Source organism: Carassius carassius, chromosome 36, assembly GCF_963082965.1.
Source record: "Carassius carassius chromosome 36, fCarCar2.1, whole genome shotgun sequence".
NCBI classification, from domain to species: Eukaryota; Metazoa; Chordata; class Actinopteri; order Cypriniformes; family Cyprinidae; genus Carassius; species Carassius carassius.
In genome coordinates, this window is record NC_081790.1 from 27728058 (window position 1) to 27747194 (window position 19137).

At 38.3% G+C, this 19137-nt stretch overlaps 2 protein-coding genes across 4 annotated transcripts in view; one reads left to right on the forward strand and one right to left on the reverse strand.

The window, feature by feature from the left end:
* Positions 1-6630: 6630 nt before the first annotated feature.
* Positions 6631-9499, reverse strand: LOC132116814 (G-protein coupled receptor 12-like). 2 transcript variants are annotated; one of them, XM_059525679.1, is made up of 3 exons: positions 9353-9499; positions 9140-9229; positions 6631-8065 (listed from the first exon to the last, which is right to left on the reverse strand). In XM_059525679.1, the coding sequence occupies exon 3, from the start codon at positions 8037-8039 to the stop codon at positions 7059-7061; it is 981 nt and encodes a 326-aa protein (XP_059381662.1). In that variant the 5' UTR covers positions 8040-8065; positions 9140-9229; positions 9353-9499; the 3' UTR covers positions 6631-7058. The 2 variants fall into 2 exon arrangements, with proteins under 2 accessions (XP_059381662.1, XP_059381661.1); XM_059525678.1 differs by having other exon boundaries at positions 9140-9498.
* A 5612-nt stretch (positions 9500-15111) lies between these two features.
* Positions 15112-19137, forward strand: part of LOC132117517 (NHS-like protein 2) — a 5295-nt gene continuing 1269 nt past the window's right edge. Inside the window, exons 1-3 of one of the 2 annotated variants that reach the window (XM_059526850.1) lie at positions 15112-15220; positions 15575-15793; positions 17408-19137. The exon at positions 17408-19137 is cut by the window's right edge and continues 162 nt beyond it. In XM_059526850.1, coding sequence (XP_059382833.1) covers positions 15714-15793; positions 17408-19137 — 1810 coding nt within the window. In that variant the 5' untranslated portion in view covers positions 15112-15220; positions 15575-15713. The remainder of the gene's footprint in view (positions 15221-15574; positions 15794-17407) is intronic. The other variant, XM_059526851.1, reaches the window with a different exon arrangement.

The window sequence follows — 19137 nt, forward strand, 5'->3', positions numbered from 1 at the left end:
GAAATACCTCTAGTCTTGTATTCCTCCAGCTGCGCTCAATTTTCCGGGCTGCTCTCTTTAGGGTACGAGTGTGCTCATTATACCACGGTGTAAGACTGTTTTCCTTAGCCTTACTTATGAAATATTCTAATATTTTGAGATAATGGATTTTTGACTTGCATGAGCTGTAAGCTGTAATCATCAAAATGAAAACAAAAAAACCTTGAAATGTTTTAATTTACATGTACTGAATCTAGAATATATGAAAGTTTCACTTTTTGAAATAAGTTTTAAAAAATTAACTTTTTAATCATGGCGAGTGACGAGTAGGGCGGGGCCGAGAGCTGTGGGAATTGAGCGAGGCCGGTGGAGTGATTTGGAAATGAGCGACACCTGCTCCACTCGCCGGTCTCGAGTCCCACAGAGGAGATCGGAATGATACAATAGAGGAGCAACGACAGTGAAGGACGAGAGAGGACCAGGCCTGGACTTTATTTGTTTTTGGTTTTGTTTGTGTGCGGCAGTTGTCCGCAAGGGCCTGTCGCGCTGTTTTGTGTTTATTATGTTATTAAAGTTTTATTTGAATGTCCGCTGGTTCCCACCTCCTTCTTCCCGTGATTGTGAAGTTTTTATAGTGTTACAATAATATTCACATTTTTTGAGATGCACCTATATACTTTTATAATTTTAAAAAGCGTACATACACCTAACAATGTGGTGAGTATGCAACTGGTTTACATGCACATTTTAACTGGTTTCAACTGGCATTCAAAGCAGATGCACTAACAAGGGCGCTAAATACTGCAGCTACTAATGTAAGTCGTTAGTGCACATTTTGAGGTCAGGGAAGTGAGGTTTCGCTTTTACTAACTCACCCCAGTTACACATACTCCCATCCGGGTCACGGCACCAATTATATCTGATCCTACTTGCACCAAGTGGAATTTAAGCCAATGTCAACTGACTTGGGAGCTGGGTACACTACGAAAGACAAAGACCGCAACCTGAATGATCAGCCAATTTTTAGGTAATCCCTAAATATTTTGAATTAATGAATGGAGGAATTTGAGCACCAGAGTTCCCACTGCTATATATGCCTATTGTAAATTACGTTGTATCTTTAATACTGCATTTAAGCTTCAAGAACACAAAAGCAAACACTCTTCTCTCTGCTGAAAATTCATGCTTCTTCGGACATGGTGAGCACAATTCTGAATTATATTTTTCTAAAATATTTTGCTCCCATGGTAGCCAAGACACCATGGCAATGCAGCCATCTGGTGCCTCACAGCATGATGTCAGCTGTGCTTTAACTAAGCAAATTTTTATGTAATAAATCATTCCATCTTACTTAACCTGCTCATGGCAGGCCGCCCCAAAACACATGCTTAGGCACATTTGTAGATTCTAAAATGACTAGAGTTTGATCTGATAGCTGTTGACATCATGAAATATTGAGCTGAAATCTCATGCCACAGAATGTCCAAGATATGGATAAGTTTGCTTTCAATAAGACAGGGCAGACCATGTCGAATGCATTGCCTTTGAAGTGACCCCATGTATTTTTATCAGCACCATGTTAAATAAGCAGTCAGATGAGAGGCAGGCAGGCAGGCAGGATCTTGTTTATATCTCCAGCTTCCCTCCGAGGCTATGACGTCACTGTCTCCTCCGTCAGCTAGGCTCCATCTGTCCATTATATCTCCGCCAGTTCTCCAGTGACTCATTGCGGAGCAAAGTGGATGCTGAGAGGAGACCCCTGACAAACAACAGATGCACACTACCTGTTTACCCCACATCAGTGAGTCACACAGGGCCATAAACTCTCTAGCACATTTATATGTACCTTTTTAGCGCACTGATGTTTCCTGTTAAGTGTGTGTGCAAATAATTCAACTTCCTCTAGAATTTCCTGTGTGACTAATGGACTGGAAGTAATATCCATGTTTGACTGGCAGTGTAATAAGATAACATACGAGTGACTTATATAATGTACACCGTTCTTGCTTTACAGGAACTGTACTTTCACACAAAAAAAGTACAAAACCGATTCCAAAAACACTGTTGGGACACTGTACAAATTGGGAGCAAAACAGGAATGGAATAATTTACAAATCTCATAAACGTATATTTTATTCACAATAGAATATAGATAACATATCAAATGTTGAATGTGAGACATTTTGAATTGTCATGCCACATTTTGGCTCATTTTGGATTTCATGACACAGCTACACATTCAAAAAGTTGGGATAGGTAGCAATAAGAGGCCGGAAAAGTTAAATGTACATATAAGAAACAGATGGAGGACCAATTTGCAACTCAGGTCAATTGGCAACATGATTGGGTATAAAAAGAGCCTCTCAGAGTGGCAGTGTCTCTCAGAAGTCAAGATGGGCAGAGGATAACCAATTCTCCCAATGCTGCGGCGAAAAATAGTGGAGCAATATCAGAAAGGAGTTTGCAAAGAGTTTGAGGTTATCATCATCTACAGTGCATAATATAACCAAAGATTCAGAGAATCTGGAACAATCTCTGTGTGTAAGGGTCGAGGACTGAAAACAATACTGGATGCCCGTGATCTTCAGGCCCTTAGACGGCACTGCATCACAAATGCCCCTTTCACACTGCCATTCCGGCAAATACACGGGTAAAGTGTTCCGGCAATTGTTCCCGGGTCGCTAGATTTTGCACTTTCACACTGCCAGTGATTACCCAGGATATGTGCGTGCTTTCACACACAACCCGTAAAGATCCCGTAACAACACGTGACATCAGGGCGTGACGTGTAATGTACGAGTCGAAAACATTAGGCATGTTATACTTTCACTGAAGCAAGCGAACGATCTCGGCGTCAGCGCGGAAAGTGAGGAACTAACTGATCTCTGCCTCATTACAGTTTGGACATATTGTTTCATCGCGAACGTTGATCTTCCTTCAAAACAGCCGGTAAAAGAGTCGCGCGATAACGCGCATCATCACTTCGACACGGCATTAGATCTGGCAATATACCGGGTCCGATGTGCAGTGTGAAAGGGGCTATACAGGAATGACAAGGACAACCCAAGTTGTTATCAGCGCTCAGTTCAGAAGCCTGCATCTCTGATGGTATGGGGTTGCATGAGTGCGTGTGGCATGGGCAGCTTACACATCAATGCTGAAACTTATATCCAAGTTCTAGAACAACATATGCTCCCATCCAGACGTCGTCTATTTCAGGGAAGACCTTGCATTTTCCAACATGACAATGCCAGACCACATACTGCATCAATTACAACATCATGGCTGCATAGAAGAAGGATCCGGGTACTGAAATGGCCCGCCTGCAGTCCAGATCTTTCACCCATAGAAAACATTTGGTGCATCATAAAGAGGAAGATGCGACAAAGAAGACCAAAGACAGTTGAGCAACTAGAAGCCTGTATTAGACAAGAATGGGACAACATTCCTATTCCTAAACTTGAGCAACTTGTCTCCTCAGTCCCCAGACGTTTGCAGACTGTTATAAAAAGAAGAGGGGATGCCACACAGTGATAAACATGGCCTTGTCCCAACTTTTTTGAGATGTATTGATGCCATGAAATTTAAAATCAACTTATTTTCCCCTTTAAATTATACATTTTCTCAGTTTAAACATTTGATATGTCATCTATGTTGTATTCTGAATAAAATATTGAAATTTGAAACTTCCACATCATTGCATTCTGGTTTTATTCACAATTTGTACAGTGTCCCAACTTTTTTGGAATCAACTCTTCTCAAACAGAGGACCTCAGCAAATTTATCTAAAAGTAATTTTGTTCTTAAAGCAACTGTATGTAGTTCTGTGTATTTTTTCAAGTTTGGAGCCCTATGCATGTGGAATTTGCTGTCGTAAATATATCACTGTCGTAATTACAGTAAATCTATCTTTGCCGTAAGGTTAGCAAAAGAAACTCAACTCTGCAGTACAGAGGGAAGCAAATGAGAGGATTTTTTTAAATGGATGCCAGTTGAGGACATCCCTACTGGAAAAAAAGAAACCATCACAGAATTTGTAATGGTGTAAATTGGTTTTAAAGAGAATTGCATTGGTTTTAATGAAAACTGTAATTGTCCCTGTTGGTCTCCATTAGAATTTTCCCAGCAGGGAGGCTTCAGAAGGATGAATAAACTGCTTTTTTGGGAAAACAGTTCCTATTTAATCCGGTAAATCTTCAGCATGTTTTAAATCAGGGCTCCTCAAATCTTGTCCTGGAGGGCAAATGCGCTACAGAGTTTAGCTCCAACCTTGATCAAACTCACCTACCTGTGCTTTTCTAATGATCCTGTAGACATTGCATGCTCAGGTGTGTTTAATTAAGGTTAGAGCTAAACAGGAAAGTGGATCTCGTGGGCCAGATTTGAGGATCCCTGTTTTAAATATTTATTTTGCACAGATCTATTTTTAGAGTTTACGCCAAACTCGTACTGTTTAATAAAAGACAATTTTACGAAGATGACAACAGTTCACTATCCTCAGACAACGACTAACTGTCGCACAACTCTGACAGAAATTCAATGATGTCAAGGCTGTAAGATATTATTGTTTATCAAGGAAGCCATGATCCTAGTTGGCTGTTAAGCTTTCTCCAATGGTAAAGTCATGAAGCTTGGTATCTCCCAATAATACATCTCTGGCTGTAGATGTTCAGTTGTCGTAAAAAAAAAAAAGCAAGCCCTTTTCGAAGACAACACACCGGACTTACAAACTCCCAGAACAGACGTTTGGAGGGAGATGTGGAAAGAAACACAAGCCATTCACCTTATTAGAGATCAGAGTACTATCAAAATGATTTTGAAACTGATATTTCAAGTTAAACATAAAAACGTATATACCATTGCTTTAATTTAAATGCTAAAGAAAAGAAACACATATAACATTACACTGAGATCTTTTTTAATGCATTTATTATCATTACAACTGAAGTATCAGAGATACACATCAGCTTAGCTAAAAGGGCCTTTGAATATTGTCTTAGACAATTGAAACAGACAGGTTTCTGGAGTAATTGCTGGACAGAGATCAGTGATACTGTGACATGATATTAATGGGACCCTGCTCAATACACAAGGAGTGCAACCTTCGAATCAAGTATAAAAATATACTTCTATATAAATGTTACGCAGAAAATAATTGCAATGTAACACTGTCATGTATAAAGACTGATATTTTATGTTAAACTGTCTTATAAAGTCTGAGACAATCACAGCTGCTAATGTAATCAATGCACAGTACATTCAGACATCTAGACATTTTATACTATAATATTTTAAATAACACTGTAGTTTCATTCAAGTTCTGTAAATACAACGTCACATTTAATTCTTTGGCTGCCTCTACTAGAAGATGTTGTCTCAGGTGAGCAGACATCTCATCAAACCAAGAACTACACGTTATGACACCCTTTAAGTAGATGAAACTGATGTTTTCACAGCAGACCCCACAATCTACTAAAAATGACTGTGAATACAAACACAACTCTTCTCTATTTACCATTGCATTTACAAATATAAAATGATTGCAAAACTGTTTGCAACATTCAAAGCAAGTGCAGATAAGGCATACTGAACCACACATTCGCACAACATCATTTAGATCATTTGATTGATGTCGGCATCGAAAGCAATCAATAGTGTACTACAGAAAACGATTATCTCTATGTCTGTTCGTATGGTAGTGTTGTAACAATACCTGAAAGATCACATCAATATATATCAGCATATGATGTAGAGAACTTAAACCCCAAACATGATGCATTAATATTTTAATAACTGTCTAGTTTAACACATGTTCTGCTATCCTAAACAAATCACTGATAGGGTTCCTGAACATGAACAACCAGGAACACAATGGCACACCAATGGAATATTGTACAGTGGTTAGTTTGATTGCAAAAATTAATAGTGACATGCTGTGGAAATAATTTCTTTAAAATCATGTTACCATTTTAAGTGGAAAATTTGTAGAATGTGTATGCTACATTTGGATAATTAAAGGCCTATATACCCTTTTGATTATCTGTGTTGAAATGCAATACTGGAATACTGTCTAAATGCATATAGAAACATCAATTTACATCAATGCCACCAAACATCACTACGGACATTGCAGGTCAATCTTTACATTACAGTGTTATTGGCCCATTGTACAGTATGTCTTAAACTATTATAGATCGTTTTTTTTGTTTTACACTACATTTATACTATGGTGTGAAGCAACTTGCAGGTGTTTTGTTGCCAGTTAATATGAAGCACATAAGGGGACATGGTAATGGAAGAAAATATAAGATGGGAGGAAAAATGTCATTTTATGCATTCGTGTTCTCTCACAAAATCACTGCGTTCCCCCTGAGAAAATCTGGGTTTTCTTTCCACCTCATAATATTGCAAGTGTACAAAATGTCTTGTTTTTCTTCTCAAAATCTTGCAAGAGAACTGAAAATTTTGAGAACACAAAAACTATAAAATATAGCCTTTCTTTCCATCCCATATTATTTCTGTCATAAAAGTTTTGCATGCATACAAAGTTTCTCGGAGGAATGCATAAAGTCTTGAGCATTAATGCTAAATTTCTCTGGGATATTCAAAACTTTTGCAAGCAAATACAACATTTCATGGGGAACACAAAAGCTTTGTGAGAGAATGCAAAAACATTAAAATATATAATATAATATTATATTATTATATAATATTACATAATAAAAAAATTTCTCCAACCTCATATTATTTATGATATGAAAGTTTCGCGATCAAACCAAGTTGAGCAACAAAAAAGCACCTACAAATGTTTTCTTCCCAATCTAATTTTTTACAATCACCTTGTACCTTACGTAAAGAGATTAAACTTTATGTTATATAAAATAATTCCAACTACCAATTAATCGAAATAGTAACTTATCATACTGTACATGTAACATGGACACAATGATATGAAGTGCTACCAAATTGGCCAAATAAAAAAATATTTACCCACTCCACTGGATTACAATATGTGGATTATATGCGCCATGTGCTTTACAGACAGGTCACCGCTAACATTGTGCTTTAATCTGAAGATGCTACACATCGCTGGGGGTCCTGGGTCGCATGATGAAACTGTAAGGCATGCACCAGCAACAAGCAATCCTCAAAGATCGGAGAATTTCAGGGTTCCTGAACGCATATATCATGGGGTTAATGATGGAGTGGCAGATGGCCGGAAGAGAAGTGGCGTAGGTGTAGATTACAGGGGTTCGAGAGTCAGCCACTAGCGAGTACATGGCGAGAGGGATCCAACAGAAGGCGAAAGTGCCCAGGATGGTGGTGAGGGTGGAGACCCCTTTCGTGGTGGAAGATGAGTGCGAGGTAGTCATAAACTGACGCTGAACGGCGATTTGCTGAGCGTGCCGGAAAGCGATCTTACAGATCTGGAGGTACAGCTGCAGAATGAGAGCGAAGACCAGGAGCAAGGACACGGCGAGCGCCGCGGCGTTGTTTTTGTTCACCGGTCGACAGATGCTACAGGTGCTCTCGTCCTCCAAACAGTTCCAGCCCAGGACGGGGAGCGAACCGAGCGCGGTGCTGATAACCCACAACAGGATGAGTGTGATGTAAGTGAACATCACTGTGCCCTCGGTGTGGTACGTCAACGCGTTGTACAGCGACAGGTAACGGTCCACGGTTATCGCCAGGATGTTGAGCACAGACGCCGAGAAGGCTGTGATGACGAGCCCCGTCGACAGCAGCATGACAAATCCCGAATCGATTATGTAAGTTACGATGAAATTGAGGATCAGGCCCAGGCCGGCCAAGAGGTCAGCGAACGCTAGACTCCCGATGAGGACGAACATAGGTGCTCTCAATGTGGGCGTGTAGGCGATGAGAGCGATCACCACTGCGTTCTCGCAGGACATGAGCGTTCCCGTCACGCACAGCAGCACGTCCCACGGGTTAACGATCACGGGCACCGGCTCCAACTCCCAGGACGGGGCAGATGACGTGTTTCTTTCCTCTAATTCATCCCAATTCAAAAGTGAAGTGTTTTGGAGCAGGTTACTCATCGCTTCAGCAGAAAGAGGGTGAATCACTGGAAATGAGTCAAACAGGAGAGTCAGAGAGACAAGAGTACACGTATCTATTTATCAATCTATCTATCACTGTTGTCAAATGATTAATCGTGATTAATCGCATAGAAAAATAAAAGTTTACATAACAAATGTGTGTACTGTGTTTATTATGTAGCCTATGTATAAATGGAATTCATGAATGAAATCAAAATGTATTTCAGATGTGATTAATCGTGATTAATCATTTGACAACAATGATTGATAGATAGATGTATCAATCAATCAATCTATCAATCAATCAATCAATCAATCAATCAATCTATCTATCTATCTATCTATCTATCTATCTATCTATCTATCTATCTATCTATTTATCATTGTTGTCAAATGATTAATCGTGATTAATCGCATCAAAAATAAAAGTTTGTGTTTACATAACAAATGTGTGTACTGAGTTTATTATGTAGCCTATGTATAAATGGAATATATAAATGCAATTAAAATTAAAAAATTCTGGATGCGATTAATCACGATTAATCATTTGACAACAATGATAGATAGATAGATAGATAGATAGATAGATAGATAGATAGATAGATAGATAGATAGATAGATAGATAGATAGATAGATAGATAGATAGATAGATAGACTGAACTGACTTGAATACTGACACTAAAGCTGAATATTGACAATCTATAGCTATATAGATTAAATTGATTTGGTTTCATAATTGATTAATTTAATAACATTAACACTGTTATGTATCTGTTTATTAATGTTTAAAAAAATCTATATAGCATAAAGTGTTTTTAAAATAAATGTAACTTAAAAATCACCAAAATATATACCAGGCTACACAACAAAAGCAAACCGGGTTTCAACACCCATTACAGATCTAGTTCATAGCATATTGAAAAGGAGAGAGCTATTTTTTGACAAATTTCCATTTTTAGCCCTCCTCTGCATTTACAGTCCATTCAGACATTTCTACCTCTACTGAGGTGATAATCGAGCCTCTTAACTAAAGTGAATATCTCATACAATTTGCTGTACATGACTGTGAAATATTTCATGAACAAAAACCGGTACTAACCACAGAACGAGCTTGTTTCTCCATCCCTCTTCCATCAAGTGAAGATGAAGAATAGATGAGGCTCAGGAAAGCATCCCATGCCAAGCGCATCTTTTCTGGGATAAGAATTTAAGGAATATATCGGCCTGCGTCTGTTTTTATTTTCATTTGTTTGCCTTTTTAATACACATAACATAGTTTTTTTCTCTGTTTATTGGCTTCAAGGTTTCTTACCTGGGCTGCGTTCAGCCTTGGCTTGTCATTCCGCTCATAACGCGTTGGCAGTTCACAGACAGCGGCGCCTGCTTGTTCGCATCTGATTGGTCGCTGAGATGACTCGCACAGCTGACGTCAAGAGCTCGGTCTGCGCTATGATTCAGAAATACAGTTCACAATCACAACACCCATCGAACGCGACGCGACGCGACGAAACCGCGACGCTTCCACTGGAGACCATTCTGACGTCAACACGTGAGTGGCTTGATTCGACGCGAAAAACTAGCGTTATATGCAGCTGCAAACATTATTGTGATTAAAATGTGAGAGAAAGAATAATTTAAATGGAGTTAAATTTAACTACCGTCGCATTAAATGTGACCCTGGACCACAAAATCTGAAATCTGAATAAATAATATTTCCATTGATGTCTGGTTTGTTAGGAGGATAATATTTGGCTGAGATGCAACTACTTGAAAATCTGGAATCTGAGGGTGCAAAAAAAATTCCAATATTGATCAAATCGCCTTTGAAGTTGTCCAAATGAAGTTCTTAGCAATGCATATCACTAATAAAAAAATAAGTTTTGATATATTTACAGTAAGATCTTTACTTGATATTCTAAATTTTGGGAATAAAAGAGAAATTGATAATACAAATATACCTCTGCTACTTATGACTTCTCTTGTGGTCCAGGGTCACAAATAAGGTACATTTATTTTGCCATTATGAATTCAGTATGAAACATAAGATGCTAGGATTAATCATTCTGCATCTGTGCTGTAGCCTATATTTCAATGGTTTAACTGCAATCACTAGAGGGATAAAGAGTTATATCTTTTGGTTTAAGTTGTTATCTCAACCAAAACTCAGTGGACTAGTATCTGATAGGACTAACTAGTCTTCTTGACTAAATATTTTGTCACATGTGTCAGTTTACAACATTACCCAGTTTACTCTTTTCAAGCAAAATGTTAACAAAATTCAGTAAAACAAACATTTACAAAACCTGTTTTGAAAGTATTAAAAATACAAAGTGTGCCCAAGTAAAAAATACAATTAAGAGCTTTTTCTCAACAACATTTCCTCAAATATCCCCGTATGGCCAAATATGTGTAAATATATTTCAAAATATGTATTAAAAATTACAAATATATTTATATTAATATATTTTCTAACCACACACTTTTGGCCCTTTATACAATATTTTGGGAAAATATAAATATAAATTTTTTTAAATTTATTTACAACATTTACAACAGCTTCTCCGTTTACAGCTTATATTAAAATATATATTTTGTCCAGAAAAAAATATATATTAATACTAAACATTAATATTGAAAAAAAGAACATTAGAGACTGGAACCACTACAGAATCTTTCCGTAGAGATGGAACATTAGCAAACTTTATTTTATTTATTTATTTATTTATTTTTATATAATAATTAACAAAAATCTGAACGCTTCTCCGGATAAGGCAGGCCAACACGTAATATTCATTAATACTGAAATTAAATGTAAAATGCCTTGTCAAAAGCTTTCATGAGCTGGTGCTGGCCATGGTGCTGATTGTAGTTGATGGAGTTGACGCCAGATGGCAGCAGAGTCACGTTCAACGATATCCAGGGCTATCTGATGATGCAAATGTGATCCCATGGCTTCTTTTTAGTTGTCAGCAACATTTAGGACGAATTCATCTGCAATATTATATTAAATATTTCTAAACGTCATGATCAGTCAATTACAACACCAAAGCATTCCTGTAGTCCATACAGTACAACATGGCACAATCAACAGACTTTTTGAAGAAGATATGACTTTGATTAGCAGGGAAGGCATGAACATGTAGACCTTGAAGGCAAAGATGCTTTACACTAAACATTAGAAAAAAGTCCAAGGCACTTCTCGGGTTTGAAAGCCTTTATTATTGTATCAGCTGGTTACATTATATGTCATTAAATTCTTTTAAAAAGAAAACTGCTCACTGACTGATACATTTCGGCCTTGTTTAACACTTTATGTACATCGTCAAAACTGTCATTAAATATTGAAATTTCAGCTCAATCATTTCAGCCATTCATTTGATGTAACAAATTAATATTTTTAGGATTCCTTTTATTGATATTAATTAGGTTTCACACATCACAAAGAGGAAATTGGGAGCAGAATTAATCCAGCTGAGAATATCCTACAATTCAAGGCACCTACACCTCAGTCTCCCGACCCAAATAAAAAATCATGTTTGTCTTTCAGTCACTGAGTATATGTGCTTATAGTTTAGTTTGATCTGTCATGTATTTCCCACGGGTGAGTGAATCACTCTCACTTAAAGAAAACCACAACTTATCTTACAGTCTCAGATATTTCAGTCTGAATACACCCCTTTTCAGTCCTTCTTTTAAAGGAACAGTTCACTCAAAAATGTTAATTTGCTGAAAATCAACTCACCCTCAGACCATCAAAGATGAAGAAGAGTTTGTTTCTTCATCAGATTTGGAGAATCGTAGCATTGCATCACTTGCTCACCAATGCATCCTGTAAGAAGTGAATGGGTGCCGTCAGTATGAGAGTCCAAACAGCTGCTAAAAACATCACAATAATCCACAAGTGATCCACAGAACTCCACTCCATCAGTTAATGTCTTGAGAAGACAAAAGCTGTGTTTGTAAGAAACAACTGTTTAAAGTTAAAATGATAGATCAATTTCTTACAAACACGCAGATTTTGGCTTCACAAGACATTAATTGATGGACTGGAGTGGATTGTTGTGATGTTTTTATCAGCTGTTTAGTCTCTCATTCTGACGGCACCCATTCACTGCAGAGCATCCGTTGATGAGACACTGATGCAATGCTATATTTCTCCAAATTGGTTCTAGTGAAGAAACATATCTACTTTTTGGATGGCCTGAGGATCAGAAAATTATCATTTTCTGTGTGAAAACATTCCCCTGAAAATCTGAAATCTGGCCTCTCTCTGGCTCCTCTGTGAACGGCTGTCTATTCCAGTTTGGTTATAAAACAAATAGATACCAAATGTGTCCCAGTTATTGATTCAGTAACTAATATAGCAGTATTGTTATGCATATGTGAGTACACTTAATATTAATCCAAATTGTTTTAAAACAGACTTGTTTTTGCGCCTTGTCTGTACAGTAACTGTTTCAGTAAAACATGCACTCAAAATCATCATTAGTAATCCAGTGTGTCTAATGATGGGGGACCAGAATTTCGACACTTGGAGGCTGACATTTGACTTTGACTTCTAAGTAAACTCTCAATCCATCAAAAACACTTCTAACAACCACAATAACACTTCGGTATCATAGCAAAAAAAGTCAAGTCAGGTCAAGCATCAGACTACAAACGCCCTACGAGACCAAGCCTTTTATTTTGTTTATCACTGTAGTTTTCTTGTGATCCTGACTTTACACTGTACAAAAAAACATTTATCATTTTCAGCTCAAAGATATCATCAGTGTAACTTTTACTTTATTCACTCATAATCACGCAGATGTAGTAAAGTCATTCAGTTTAGGGCATAATCTAACATCCCATGTTTTATACATTAAAGGAAAGCATATTATAATCTCACACAAATTGTTTGAATTTGTCTTGATATTCCTTAAAGCAAGTTTTTGCAGTGTCCTTTTTTGAAGTGAATGTGTCTTGAGGTCAAAATAATAACAATATTTATCTTAAATCTACTAAAATACAAATATGTCTGAAAATAGATATACTTTTAGATTGGACACATATTTAAATTATGAAAATATTTGATTTCTCACTTATTTCACTACTGAAATTTTTATTCTGAATAAGGAAGCGGCTGCTCTTGGGTGTAGATATATTTTGTGGTTTCAGATCCTCCCTAGGTGCTTCCTTGATTTTGGCCCTTAGTTCACCCAATCTTTGTGCAATCTAGAAACCAAGCTTTGTGTTTCCTGTCAATGTGCGCTTGAGCAAATCTGCTTCCTCTATTTAAAGGGAGTGTCTCTTGTTTTGTTTGTGGCTTTGGTGACAGTTTTTAGAAGAATGATGTCAGCTATGGGACAGCACCCATGACTGAGGACATGCACAGAAACTGAACTACTGAGAAATATAAATAGATAAATAAATAAAACATTCATGCTTTATCAACTAGTCTCTTAATGCAAAGCACCGTTTTAGTGTAGCTGCAATGCTTATTAAAGTCATAAAGTTATCTTTAAACTATAAAGTTACTTTTTCCAACAAGAAATGCCAGTTACTTTATTTTTCCATTGATTGACTGATAGATCTCCTGTCCAAATGTTGAGAGAAATCGCGAGTAAGTGCAGAGAACATGATGTTACTGTATTTCTAGACTAAATATGAACATGTATTTACTCATCTTATTTGCAAAAAAACACATTCAGTATTTCTCAAAATTAATAAAATTAAAATGAATAAATACAGTGGGTCAGAATATGATGCGAACCTGAAATGATTAAATATGTTAAACAACACAAATATCCTTTATTTATTAAATCCAATTTTATAAACCAGTGTCTTGACCTTTGATGATCCCATTCAAGCATAAACAATATAACATATGTTTCTCTCCTTTTTATTGGTGAAGATTGTTGAACTTTCTTTTCCTGCATCCTATCCTTAATGCAAGAATGATAGCAGCTGAAAGGTTTTTTGAGCTGTACAAAACATTACTGTACAAAAACTTTTTATTTTAAAAACAAACAAGCAAGCCCAGCCCAAATGAGAAACAGTCATGCAAAAGTAACATAATGCATTAGTATCCATAAAAATTAACTAAGTAATGCAATGAGTTACTTTTATAGAGTAACACAATATTGCAATGCATTACCAACCATAAAAAGTAACTAATTACTTTTTATGGAATAACTAGTTTTCATGAACTGAGCATTTTAGAGTGGGCTTTTATTGTGGCCAGCCTAAGGCACCCCTGTGCAATAATCACACTTCTCACACGTCAAATCATCTTGATATGCCACGCCTGTGAGGTGGGTGGATTATCTCGGCAAAGGAGAAGTGCTCACTAACACAGATTTAGACAGATTAGTGAACAAGATTTGACTGAAATAGGCCTTTTGTGAACATAGAAAAAGTTTTAGATCTTTGAGTTCAGCTCATGAAAAATGGGGGCAAAAACAAAAGTGTTGCGTTTATAATTTTGTTCAGTATAGTTAGTTTATATGAAGTAGCGCAACATTGTAATGCATTACTTTCCATAAAACAGTACTAAGTAACACAATAAGTTACTTTTTTGGGAGTAACACAATATTATAATGTATTACTTTCCATAAAATGTAAATAAACAAAGCAATTAGTTACTTTATATGGAGTAACGCAATATTATAATGCATTACTTTCCGTAAAAAGTAACTAAGTAACACAATTAGTTACTTTTTATGTAATAACGCAATATTTGAATGCATACATGGTTATATACATCAAATTGGACGAGGCATCTTTAATTATGCATCACCTCGTTTGACTCTCCGGACTAATAGTAAAACATCCTCAAGCTCTCCTGGTCTGAGCTCACTCATGCTGTTAAGTGAAAGACTATGCTGAGTATTACCACATGAAGTTTTACGATCAAACGTGCTTGTTATGCAACGAAGTTGTGTAATAATGAATGATTATATATTTCACACCCTTCAAACATATACTCACACCACCTCTGTTGTTGAAATTTGGAAAATGCAGAACAATGGTAAATGCCTGTTTCGCAGTGTTCCTGAAAATGGGTGGATCTGACTTCATATCTCACTCGCTCAGTTGTGTGAACGAAACCTGCAGTGATATGCATGAGAAGCATCACTGTGTCTGCAATATTTTTGAGATGTTTTTATACCATACTGCAATGCTGCACGAAGTGAGAACAGTCTGTTTAATCGAAGCACGATTCCTGCATTGGTCCTATTCATTTGCTTAGACTAAATGTTACATAACATTATTCTTAATATCAACTATGAGATCAAAGTTTCTATGTTAATGCATCCCATGTGATTATCAGAGTAAATGCCTATACATACAGGTGTAGTATGATTGATAATATATTATAGGTTACAGTGGATTTTATTTGCTACCGTCATGGATTCTGACATATGGCTGGGTATATAGCTGTTTTTGACAAGCAGCACAATGTATTTCCCAGTGTCTCTGAGGATTTGGTGTTTATATAATGTCTCTCTCTCTCTCTCTTTCTCTCTCTCTCTCTCTCTCTCTCCTCGCTCAGCATTCAACGAACTTGAACTCGGAGAGGAAGCAAGCAGCCCACTTCCTATCGTCATGGTAACAGCATGTGAATGCGTTGAGCCAGAGCAGCGAGCTACAGAGAGACAGCATCACACGGCACGGTTCTGTCCCCAGAGCAAATGAAAGGTAAGACGAAGGGGACAATTAGGTTTGACCATCCTCAGAGATCTGGGAAATGTGCATTTAACTGCATTGAAAGGTTTGTTGATTCCATGCCTTTGTCTGTGACATTTGTCCTCTGCAGCAAAATTTTGTATTTCGGCAGAGTGACCTCTGACTTTGGTCATGCAACTTCGCAGTTTCTTAAATGGGTTGATTTAGCCTTGTATTTTGCCTTGTAGTTATTCCAACCTGTCATGGGTGTCATGCACATCAGTACGGTTACAAAACACACATATTTCTGGCTGTAAGCAGCAACGTCACAATGCACACGCAGGAGCATGTGAGGAGCAAGATGTGTGTTTTTTGGGGTTTTTTTTTATGTTTTGTTGATGTGAATTCCTGAAGATTCCTTCGGTGACAGCGTTTGTGACAACACAACTTTTGTGTCGACAGTGATATCACTGATTATAAACACAGAGCGGTTGTCGAGGTTTGAGCAATAGAAAACTAGGTGTAAACATTTGGTATAATTTTCAGAGCGAGCATCAGGTTGATGGCGTCCTTCTCAGCAAGAAGCTTGGGATGCTCTACAGGACTCGTTTAATTGCAAAACCATCAAATATTGGGTGGAATTGACTTATTTTTCGATTCAGTCTTTGTATTTTCTATTCCTTCCTTTTCTATTTCTTCTCTTAGAAGAACATTAGTAATGTTAGTAATGACCTGTTTTTAGTGAATACAATGAATGCATTCACATAGATGGTGGTGCGTTTGGCTGTTTGAGATGCTTTAAGATGATAAACCGACTTCAGTTTTGAAGAATCTTGTCATTTCCTTTTGAAAGGTATGAGAAGAGTGTGAATATTCTGTGCGATCATTCTGGTTTTGTTATTTTTCCAGCAAAGAGGTGCAATGTGACATCATCACTTAATTAATATTATATTAACAATGAGTATATTATTTTCGTCCAAGGCTCCTAGGGCTGCACGAGATTGAGGGGGAGATTTACAACAAATGGAAATGAAAAAATCACAACTTTAAATGCCCGAGACATAGATTTTCTTTTTATTTTATTTTATTTACAACAGAAAGGATAATCGTCAAGGCCAGCCTGTGCAACACTTTATCATAGGGACCAATTCTCACTATTAACTAGTTGCTTATTAGCATGCCTATTATTATCATATTGGTTTTTTATAAGCACTTGTCCTGCATGACCATATTCTCCTTTACTTTACTACTTTAACTACTTTACTAACTATTAATAAGCAGCAAATTAGGAGTTTATTAAGGCAAAAGACGTAGTTAATGGTTTGTTAAAAGCAAGAATTGAATGTTAAAATAAAGTGGCCCCAGCCCCAGTAACTCTCATCTGAGCATTAATTTCCCCTACTCTTTAATAAAATATCATGATGGCTCCCAGCAGTCGCCGATCACGATAAACGCATGTGGAAATACAGTTGAGATTTCTCTCGAGTCTGCTCTCTGTTTTTATATGGATTAACAGGTAACTGTTTCCATGGCAAACACCCACTCGTGTGCCAAACAAAGACCAAGATGGGCAGATTTTCTCTTCCACACTTTTTAGTCCACTCTGTTTGAAGTATTTGGACAGTGATGTCCAAACCCATGAGAGGAAAAGAGATTCAGTATTTGTCTTTATTGTGTAGCATCACAGCCCTGCAATGAATTATTCTTTCTGTCACACCAGGTTGTGTATTTTCAAGCTTGAAGGAGCTAATGGAATATCTCTGCAACGGATTGATTCATGGGAAAGTGCTGAATTGAAATCGAAGATGGAAAACACGACCTTGGTTTGTTCTGCCCAAGGCTGGTGCGGCCCGAACATTTCCACCTTTTCATCCGAGTGGGATGATAACGTGAACTCCTTCCTGAAGGCACCTGACGTGATCAAACCCCCTCCACAGTTCCAGGATCCAGAGGAGCCGAGCCAGACATCACCCAATAACTCTGCTGCCGTGATAAGACGAGATAAAGATTACGTGAAGAAGGAGCGTAGGAGTCGACCGATCAGTAACATAGAGCTCCACAGACGCTCCTTGTCACTTTTCACCACTGTCAACTCCAACCCTGGTGTGGCCCGGCGCCGGTGTGAAAGCTATGCGCTTTCATATCCCAGCAGCAGCTCCGAGGACAGCGGCAGCGACAGCACATCCGCCAGGAGGGGAGGTCGACTCCCGGATGCCGTGCTGCGATCTAGATCTCGGAGCATCGTCCTCAAGAAAGCCAAAACTAAACCAGCTCCACCTGTGCGAACAGTGTCACTTCAAAGGCTCGCGGCGGAGAATGATTCAGAACAGAAATTACAGGGGCTCCCTCTGAAAAAAGAGGGCCAAAACATCATGATACTGCCTGATCTCATTCCAACCTCAAAGCAAGAAGTTGGTAAGAGCAAGAAACCAACAGCTGAAGCACCTGGCAAGGCACTGAAGACGTCTGTCTCTAGTCATCGAGCACTTAATGAGCTTCGATCTAGTGAACCATGTAAGTCTATGGCAACTACAATAAACGGAAGCACCGTTGGTAATTATGAAATGAACACATCCCCGTCTTCTTCCCACTCCTCGCCCTCCCAGCCTTGCATCTCTTCTCCTTCCAAACGCTTCGGGACAAACTCTCCATCGAGTGGCTATGCAAGCCAATGCGAAACACCTACTCAATCAGGATCTTCTCAGCTGGGAGGCAGAATGCGACATAAGCCTTCCAGTGTTATTCCTGGCCAAAGGATGAAAAACCACAACGCAAGGCTATCTCTTCAGCTTCCTGAACTTCAGCGGCTCTCTCCTGATCCAGAGCCTTCCGTGGCTCAGCCAAAAGTAAACCGCCGCTACTCGGACAGCACCGAAGCCACCAGACCCAAGCAAAGGATGAGTAACAGTTTGATGATCATGCCAGTGGTGACTCAAGAGGATCTGAACAACGTGCGTTTACGCTCGGTTAGCAGCTCGGATCTTGAGAATTCGCAGGAGACTACAGCGGATGCTATCGAAGAGGAGATCTCTTTAAGCCCTACAAACCACCAAAAAGCCAAACCTCCAGTGGCTCCCAAGCCCCACAGAAATAAGTGGCCACCCAATGCCATGGCTCAGCCACGTTTTGGAACGGCTTCTGATCCAGAACCAACAACAGTCAAACCCAGTGAGAGACCGCAAGATATTTACGCAATGATAAACAAAGTAAAACCCACAGTGCCTGTACCATCAGACCAAGCACATCATCTGAAGCAGCAGAAGGACTGCTACATTTTGGAAGGACATTCTCTACAGCTGACGAGAGACTCCCATCAGCCACAGAATCCAAATGTGCTCCCCTTCAGCACAACCACCAGCTCTAACCAACATGGACTTCCTAAGAAGCGAAGAGCCCCACCGCCCCCTCTGACGAAGACACCAGCTGTGGACAATTCACTTTATTATAACT